The 10,257-nt window shown below is 37.3% G+C and overlaps 1 protein-coding gene across 1 annotated transcript; it reads left to right on the forward strand.

The window, feature by feature from the left end:
• Positions 1–1,694: 1,694 nt before the first annotated feature.
• Positions 1,695–4,234, forward strand: LOC149193641 (calcium uniporter protein 5, mitochondrial-like). Its single transcript, XM_089407386.1, has 2 exons — positions 1,695–2,189; positions 3,779–4,234. The coding sequence occupies exons 1-2, from the start codon at positions 1,695–1,697 to the stop codon at positions 4,232–4,234; spliced, it is 951 nt and encodes a 316-aa protein (XP_089263512.1).
• Positions 4,235–10,257: the final 6,023 nt, after the last annotated feature.

Here is a 10,257-nt window from a genome sequence, read left to right on the forward strand (position 1 = left end):
GAAGAAGAACAAGAGCAAGTCTAAATAAATAAATAGAACTTCACCATGGTTGAATAAGATCCTAGCGATGGAATTTAGAATCCAAATTTATACATAGGGCTTATGATCAAATTCAAATCCAATTGAAGATGCGCTTAATAAAGGAGGTTTCATTAGCATATGGTGGAATGTTTCTATCTAGGTATTTTAGCATATGGTGATGGGCATGACCAAGGCCCAATTATGGATGTAATATTTGTTTGAAGATTAAGCGGATGATTCCTCTCAATCATGGTACTCTCTTCCACCTTAATGGGAGTGTGTTGATGCAATGAAAATGGATAGTGATAAGAACTACACCACTAAATGCAATACAAATGACTAGTGATCAACCAATAAAGCCACCTCTTAGAGTTTTGATAGTTAAGGGTAATACAATCCCCCTAAAATGTTATAATGGATCAAGGTAAACTAAAATCCTTGATGACGTACTAATTAAGTGAAAAACATAAAAAACTAAATGAATGAATATAGGTTAGGTTACAGCAGTAAAATGTAGTGATGCACTCAAAGGAGAAGATGGCATTGAAGATCATGAAAGAATACTTACAACAATGAAGATGAATGAAGACAAGAAAAAAAAAAAACATAACAAACAAAAAAACATTGAATATGAAAACAACAAGCATTAATTAACTAGGAGTGTTGGAAGATATAACTCGTTGTAATGTGAACACACCTATGACTTGTTGCATAAGTTAGCTTGCATAATGACCTAGAGAACATGTAAAAAGGATGCTAAAAATTCTTAATACTAAAAATTTATTAAAAACAATATATTCAAAAATATGCTAAGAATGCTCGATTACTTTTAAATCCAAAACCCTTAACATAAAGTAACACCATTTTATAATAGAAACACCATGTAATAATCCTTTTATAATAGAATGAACTCTTGTGCTTTTCAAATAAGCAACATCAAAATGAGTAATATTTTAATAAAATAACAATGATAAAAAAAATTCCATCCTATTTATAATTACCTAGCAAACTTTAACCCTCATGTTAACCCTAATCATGAGGAATCTCTACACTAATAATAAATCAATACACTAATCATAAAATCATATTTGATTTATTGAATGATAATTAACTTATCTTTCATTATAATAGCAAAATTAATTAATTATGCATCACATTAAATTGCTCACATCCCCATTGTATCATTAAATCTAATAAAACCTTTTGACCCCATCATATAACTACAAGATCCCACCAAAATAAGACAATAAAGATTGAGCAGTTGTAGTAGATAATGGTTTCCATTATCATCTTATCCTCACTTGTAAACTAATCATTGATGGGAACCATTTCACTTCATGCAATCATCTCGATATATGTATATGTTTGTATGCATTTGAGGAAAATATAGTCTATAGAATTTGAGGAAACCCTAACATTAGATGTATAAGGGTAACTTCCAACAAAAACAAATGTAAACCTTACAAGGAGCATTCGGATGAGCTCGACATAGATTTATTTAATGCTAGTTGTCTCTCCCTTGTGTGGTGAGCTCTGTCAACCAAATATTGGCCTCACAACGACTGCCGCACCCTCAATTATTTTCAAGAACTTAAATGCAGTAATGCTAGGCACAGCCCAAATAAAATCCGAGGTGCCCTCGGGTTCAACATATTTTTAGTTATGATGAACCAATGGCTACTCGCAGACTGCTCAGTTACGGCTTCCCAGAGCGACAATTGTTCCGCAAAGCTCACAATGCCCTTCAGGGCATCGGGCCCACCCAATTCGCAGAGCCCATTAACTCCCGGAGGTTCGATCTGTGGTTTCTGCACCGGCGGGAAGTCGTTATGCCCGAGCGGTCTCATGCCCGTCCGCTGGGAATCCATGGCGATCAATGGCGGGAGGAATTAAAGAATTTAAATAACACTGCGAGAGACTGCTTTCACCAGGAGGTCGTCAGCCAGGGGGCAGGGGGAAGATCTGCGGAGCAAGGGAAAAGGCTACCGAGGATCGTGGAGAAGAATTCTCTGATAAAAATCTCCCATGCCTGCATTTCCCATGAAGAATTATTAGAGATTTGCATCGACACTACGGACGATGAGAATTCCAAGGATGTTATCAAATCTATTGATGAATCTGGGCAGATTCTCACAGTCCGCCATCTTGTCTACGCCCGGCCGGAGCAGGTACGAAATTTGATCTTCGAACCTCTAAGCTTGTTTTTTTTTGGAGTTGTCTATAATGCGACTTTTTGGAGATTCCGGTGACGGAATCCGGCGGAAGAAATTGAGGTTAAATCTTGATTTGTTGCAGTTAAAATGGTTTTTTAACTGCATATTTGGATTCAGCACCCTCGAAAACCCCTGGGACGCTTTCATTGTGCAGAAACTAGCTATCAAACTTGCAATTCCAATAAATTCCTGCCGGATTTCGACCGGAAAAACCGGCAAGAAAGGCTTTCAAAAAGTCGCGTTATAGACAACTGCTTTTTTTTCCTCAGAAACTTCTAGAAGGTTGTAATTTGTTTTGTTCGGAACTGGTAGAAGGTTCTAATTTTCATGGACCCAGATTTTTTTTCCTTCGGAAACTTTAGAAGGTTCTAATTTTGATGGAATCTGATTTTCATGTTTGAAAATAATTTGTTAATGGTATGGGATTGTATATGTTTATGTTTATGTTTATTGTTGGGATTTGATTTTTATGTTTGAAAATAATTGGTTAATGGTATGGGATTGTATATGTTTATGTTTATTGTTGGATTTTGGCAGGTTCAGTGATTCAATGGTGGGCGGATTTTCATATACTATGTTTATTGTTGGATTTTGGCAGGCCAGTGAATTAATGGTGGTCATATACAACTCTCACTCATTTAATGCCCATTAGCAGTGTGTATATTTGTTACCGATTTTCATATACTATGTTTTTCGTTGGATTCAAGTTATATAATGGTGGGCACATACAATCCTCGCTCATTTAATGCCCATTAGTAGTGTGTATATTTGTTACTGATTTTCATATACCAAGGAGAATTGAACTCTAAAAGGTTCTAATTTCTTTTCTTCAAAAACTTCTAGAAAGTTCTAATTTCTATGGAGCCTCATTTTCATGGACCCAAGTTTCTTTTCTTCAGACACTTCTAGAAGATTCTAATTTCTATGGAGCTTGATTTTCATGGACCCAAAGAGAATTGAACCCACACCTAGTAACAGTGTAATTTTTATAGACAACCTACTTTTCGTGGACCCAAAAAAAATTGAACCTAGCACTTAGTAAAAGGCCAACGAACACAGTGACGTTGGGTTCGTTGGGTGAAACCCCGGAGTCCATTGTTCAAATCTCATTGAGTATAATGCCCTGCTATGAGGTGCAGCTCAAGGAGTAGACTCCCCTTATCTGTGAGTCTCCGCTCTTGCCAAAATCATAAGAATTTAGTATATTTGGCTTGAAGGTTGTTGGATGTACGGTGTTATAGTGGCAGCGACAGGGTTGTTGATCCTGGGTCTCAACTCTTGCTAAAATCATAAGAATGTATATTTGGCTTGCAAGTTTGTTGAATGTATGGTGTTATAGTGGCAGCTACAGAATTGTTGATCATTTGATCCTGGGTCTCGGTTCTTTCCCTTAAATTAACCTTGACAATTACCAATTCACCATATTGTTAAAAAAAAAACCAACGGTCTAGCTAGGCTTTTGTTGTTTGAATATTTGTTCATTTTCGTCATGTTTGAAGTTTCTTGTTCTTGTTTTAATGATATGTTTCCCTTCTATTTTGCAGGTAGCAAGGGTCATTGAGAACGTCGTGTCACTATCACACAACCACTGCAGTGAAGAGCTGGAAGATTTGGTGAAGCAAAAGGCCGAAATAGACCTGGATGCCAAGAAAATAGTTCGGAGAGAGCTATGGTGCGGGTTCGGGTTTCTGAGTATCCAGACGATATTTTTAATGCGCTTCACCTTCTGGGAACTGTCGTGGGATGTGATGGAACCCATATGCTTTTACATGACCTCCATTTATTTCTTAGCAGGCTATGCGGTTTTCCTTGTAACTTCGACTGAACCTACCTTCAAGGGCCTCTTCCAAGCTCGCTTCAAGAGCAGGCAGAAGCAACTGATCAAAAAGAGGAATTTCGACATTGAACGATTTAACGAGCTTCGGCTGATATCCGGGTCAGCATTGAAACAGCCAGCTTGTGGGGCCTCCTACATGCGAATTAGGGCATTCCATTCTTGACATCAATTCTTCTCTCAGGCCAAATCTTGATGCTTTGATCGAGTAACGTATAGCCGACTGTAATTTTTCTTGCATTTATATCTACGGGTTAAATAATGGTATTCTTGACATTCATTAACTGATTGCTTCCACAGTTTTCCTTCGGAATTTCTGAGCAAGTTCCCTGCCACAATCCAGGAATGCAATCGAAGAAATGCATTTGAATCCTGACATACTGCTGTAAACCTACATCCGCTAATCTTCCAAATCGACTCTCTGCAATATATTACGTTCCTATCGTGAGTACTGGAACTATGCTCCCACGCCATGTTGGAAACTACACATTAACAATATCAATATTCATGAGATTCTAAAATATTTTTCAAAATCCATATGGAAAATGCCCCGACCCCTTAACTCAATCTGAGTTTTCCACACATCTTGGAGATTTCACATATCTTGGAAGTTCAAATCATGAATTTCTTTGACTTGTTCAATTAAAATGTCACTATGGCTACCGCTGGCCTTGGCCACTACTTTCACTTATGGTGCATGCAAGGGAGACACAATAAATAGTAGTCATTTAAGACAAACCAAATTTGAACCTTTGGGCTTTTATTATTTTAGATAAGGCTTCATTGTCTCCCCGACCTTTATCCAATGCTTGCCGAGTAGTAAACAATGAGGGTTTGAAATTTCATGACCGATCACGCTTTCTTGTAGCATAGAAGGATTGCATTTGTGTGTGGGTTTTGATGATCTTAATGGGTTTCATTGTCTTGCAACACCGGGATGGATTTGGTATATGAGCTTGTAATGATTATTTCCAATACCTTGGTGGCCCATTTAGTATATAAGATTTGGATTGGGTGATTGTTATAGTATAACATAGACAAGGGATTTTGTTAACATAGTGGTTCTTCCATATGATTTTTTTCCTTGAGCAAATGTTAAGATGACTTAACCCAATTGGTTAAAAATAGACATTTGGTGATGGACGAAAGTGCATATTTGAAACCTAAGATCCAACACCATAAGCTTGATTAGGCATATATGTCAAAATTATATTTTACTGGTTAAATAACAATGTCTCAAAGTTTTTTAGGGAGGGTTTGGAATGTAAAACGAGTACCAGTAATTTAATAATTTATTTTTTTGTATGGTTGAATCTAATATGAAACAATTAAGAATGTTGTGGGGGCTATGTTTAGCATTAGACCCTAGCTCATTAGATTTGGGAGCCTAAAGTGAAGAAACAGATTTAGAGCCATTTAAGAATGTTGTTCATAGATTTATGTTTTTTCTTTTAGGATTTGGATTGGAAGAGAGGAAAGCAAGAAAGCTTGAGAGAAAATGAAGAAACAGGGTAGTAGGAGTGTATGAGGTACTTGGAAGAAGAAACATCTTTAAAGATCAAAGCCTATCTCTAATCTAAATCCATTGTTATGAATTTCCACAAACTATAATGAATTATTCATGAGATTCGAATTTGAAGGAGTTCAATATGAGCTCAAAGCGCTAAAGTCTAGACCTTCTCAAGCCATCAACTATCATAGAATGGAAAAGCTCTTAAAAAAAGGTAGCAATGGAGTTGTGGTTAAATTTTATTCTATAGAAGTTAACCACGAAGATGATAATATTCCCAAGGAATTAAAAGTAACCTTGGAAAATCACTATAGGGTCTTCTAGGAATTCCCCAAAGGTATACCTCCATTTAGGGATCATGAACATAAAATTGAATTAATACCTCGAAGCACTCATCTTAATAAAAGGCCTTATAAGTGTCCTCATCAACAAAATGAGGAGATTGAGAAAATTATAAGACATGCTAGCTTTAGGTATTATTCAACACAATAGGAGTTCATTTTCAACTCCAATAGGGATGGTGAGAAAAGAAAGAGAATTATGGGAGGATATTTCTTGATTGTAAAGACCTAAACAAAATCACCATTAAAGATAAATTCCTCATCCTAAATATTGATGGGATATTAGATGTGTATAAATTCCTCGTAGATTCAAACTGCTTATGTAATATGCTAAAACAAATGACTTGAATCTACTCTACTCATTCGCGGAAACAATTAATCGATTGAGAAATCACAAAACATGAGACAAGATTCAATCACATATGCTCAGAGATTTATCTAAGGGGAAATCTTGTTGCTCAAAACCCCTTCCTATTTGTAGATTGCATGACATCAGAAAAATAGAGAAGAAAATACAATGCTTGTTCAACCTAAAAAATCTTTGCACAAGTACAATCTATTTCACTACCTCACAAGCTCACTCTGGCCAATACATAGCCAATTGTATTCTTTGCCAAGCTCCTATTTCCTTGCGATGTTTCTCAATGAATTAGCCCCCTATTAATTAGGGAATCCCCCATCCTAAATTGCACAATCCCTATAGGTCATTCTCTGAATGCATGCACCACTTGTACAACTCAGAATATTATACAACTGATAGTACACTGCCCTTGAACTCCAATCTCAACTGGGTAAATCGAATTCCATGCATGCATGAGTTAATTATGGTTGATATATCAGTTAATTGGTTGGACACATGAATTTGCACCTCACTGTTAGACCTCCTACTAGTTCCTCCAACAGTTGGAACTAGTTTAACTGCATTAACTTAGTTTAAGTGACATTAAACTATTACAACTCAAATTAAACTCAACCTAGGCTCCTAAAAATTAGGAACCACTCTACATGACTCAAGTTAGGCCCTCAACTTCAATTAACTGAGCCAACTATGTGAAATTAAATTAGTTAACTCATTCTTATTGTCTTATGGTGTGGAATTATAATTTTCTCCTAATTTAATTCAAGGGAAAATTACATCAGTATTTTCTTGTTGTCATTTTCAACACTCCCTCTCAATAAGAAATGGATTATCTACCACCCCGGTCCTACCTCTATGGAACTCAAATTTTCATTTTGACAATGCCTTTGTCAAAATATATGCATCTTGTTCCTCTATAGGAATGTACTCCAACAACATGATTCTCCTCTACACACAATCTCGTAGATGGTGATATCAGATGTCAATATGCTTAGATCGATCATGCAAAACAAGATTCTCAGAGAGTTTGATACAACACTGGTTGTCATAGTAAATCACTGTAGGATCCATCATCTGACCAAATAACCCAACAAGAATCTTCCTCATCCAGATAGCTTCATGAGATGCTTGACTAGTAGCCATTTACTCTACTTCTGTTGAACTCAGTGCAACTGATCTCTGCTTCATGTTGTACCAAGAAACTGTCGCTGACCCAATACTGAAGATGCCTTCTAATGTGCTCTTCTTGTCTAATGGATTATCTGCCCAATCTGCATCTATGAAGCCTTGCATCTTCACTCCCTCTTTTTGCCTGTACTAAAGACCAAACTGGGTGGTGCCTCTAACATATCTCAACACATGTTTGGTTGCCTTCCAGTACAGTTTGGTTGGCTTAACCATTGCTTGACTAAGTTGGTTAACTGCATAACATGTGTTTGATCCTGTGTTCACCAAATACATAAGTGAACCCATAAGCTGCCTATAAATACTCACCTCCACTACTTCACCTGAAGTAGCATATTCCTTCCTCCAATTCCCTGCTAGAGGAGTCTCCATGGGTTTGTTGCTATCCGTGTGGAACTTCTTCAGTATCTTGTTGGCATACTTTCCTTGAGAGACAAAAAATTCCCCATCTCCTTGTCATACTTCCATACCGAGGAAATAATGAATGAGCCCTAGGTCCTTCATCTCGAATTCTCTTGCAAGATCTTCTTTGCAATATTTGACTAGCTTCTCATCATCTGTTAGAATTAAATCATCAACATATAATACTATAATCCATAATTTACCTTCAACCATAATATGGTAAATTTTTGCATCTACTTCACTTTTGGTGAAGTCCCACTTAGTGAAATAGTTGTCGATCCCAGTGTACCAAGCATGGGGTGCTTGTTTCAATCCATACATCCCTCGCTTGAGTCTGCACACATGCAACTCTCTATTGAAGGTCTCAAATACTTTCAGCTACTCAACGCACACATTTTCCTTAATTGCTCTATTAAGGAATGTTGTCTTCACATCCATCTAGTGTATCTTCCATCCCATCTACACTGCAAGTGCATCTGATAGAAGAGTACCTTGCTACTGTAGCAAAGGTCTCCTTGTAATCAATTCCCTCCACCTAAGAGAACCCCTTGGCCACAAATATGGCCTTATGTTTCTTGATGCTTACGTTTGTTGCTTGCTTCACTTTGTAGATCCACCTCGAACCTACCACTGACTTGTTCTCTAGTCTTGGGACAACTTACCAAACACTGTTTTTGACTATGAAATCATGTTCCTCTACCATGGCATCAACCCATACTGGTTTCTACACTTCTTCCTCAAATGAGGATGGTTCTATCTCAACTAGCTCACTCATCAGAGCCATGTACCAAGTGTACTGATCTTAATGTAACTGAAATTCTGAGCCCAATCTTCAACAACAAATCTCAACAAAGATACATATCAATCTGCTTAAAAAGTTAAAAGGCCGATCTACTAACATAGAAACTCTGTTTCTTTTTAAACATAAATCGGACTCTTCCTTATTTCATTACCAGCGCAGCACATTACATTCCTCTGGCCCACGCATAATAGATCACAACCACTGGTTTTAAACAAAAGAAAAAACACTTCTGCCCATTAACTATTTAAAAAAAAACGCAGGTCCTTGTTTTACATGACTGTCTGAAATAATAAAAAAAACAACTAGAACCCGCTGGTTGAACACAGCTTCAGATTATATAAAGACTTTGGGAAAAAAAAACGCTGATTGAACACCATAAATCAATTCAATGATCTTTTTTTGGATGTTCGATCTTGAAATGATCCAACGCACTCTTATCAATCTGCAGTGTCCGGTTCATAAAAACTTTGAAGAACTCTTCATACTTGTGTCCTCTGTACAGAACCGTATGCTGGTCATCAATCAGGGACGCTGCTGGAGCAATGAAGGAATCCTTAGAAGGGAAATAGAATGCCGGAATTGATATACGCGCAGTGGAGGAATTTTGTTACTGCTCGATATAAATCATTCCTGGATCTCTCATTGCTTACCACTGCTGAGTTAATTCCCCACTGTAATGGTTATTAGTGATTGGATATTGCGCGCTTTGAAAGAGCGTCCACGCATTCCCTTTTGACCGCAATTTCTTCCAATGAATACGCCCCTCCGCCATATCTCAGTTGGATGTTTAGTACAGGTTCGATGATTGACCGAGAATCTGGTCCAACACAGCTGTATTTGCCACAATCGGCGGTTAGCACAGGTATATAACACAACAATTTACCAGATTTCAGTCCCATGAGGAATCGGCGTTGATACGCTCCAAGAGATCTTCAGTTTACAATTTATTGCCACCAGAATCGCCCCTTAATTAGCTTCTGTTATACCACTAATTACTCTAACAGATAGATAAGGTGATCCTCCATAAATTTATTCCAACAGAACTATTTTAATGCGCCTAACAAATCAAATACTAAATGGAGAGATGTCACTCATTACAATAACAAACTAATTATGAATTCAACTCTCATAGTAATACTAAAATTAACAGCAAATGAAATCCAATTTGTCAAGCCACAACATGCGGGCAATTTCCCACATTGCTGGCCCGTCCCGATGCTCCTGCATCAGACTCCCGGAGAAGAAAAGATTGGTTCTTTAAACTTTCAAGATTTATGCCATATTTCTGCAATTCAGTTGTTGTCAACCAACTGGAATCTTCTGCTGGCTGCTCCTTCCACTTGACAAGATACTGAAAATATGTCTGCCCTCGAGTTTTCTTGGATATCCTCTGATCTAAAATAGCTTCAACTTCTTTCTTGAATGTTTTTGGCACCTGTTCTTTCCAATCCACAGTTTGGACTTCATCACCTGTAGTTTCAGTCTGCAATTCTGTTTCTACCTCTCTGAATGGATATAAGTCTGCAATATTAAAAATGGGAGATATTCCGATCCCTTCCGGCAACTCAATCTCATATGCATTGGCTGAAAA

This window comes from Pinus tabuliformis, chromosome 2_2, assembly GCF_031772625.1.
Source record: "Pinus tabuliformis cultivar Carrire ecotype Pingquan chromosome 2_2, CPIR1, whole genome shotgun sequence".
Lineage (NCBI taxonomy): Eukaryota > Viridiplantae > Streptophyta > Pinopsida > Pinales > Pinaceae > Pinus > Pinus tabuliformis.

Coding starts and splice junctions, on each gene's coding strand:
- LOC149193641 (XM_089407386.1), top strand. CDS start 1,695: ATGGCTACTCGCAGACTGCTCAGTTACGGCTTCCCAGAGCGACAATTG. Junction 2,190..3,778: donor TCTACGCCCGGCCGGAGCAG/GTACGAAATTTG, acceptor TCTATTTTGCAG/GTAGCAAGGGTCATTGAGAA.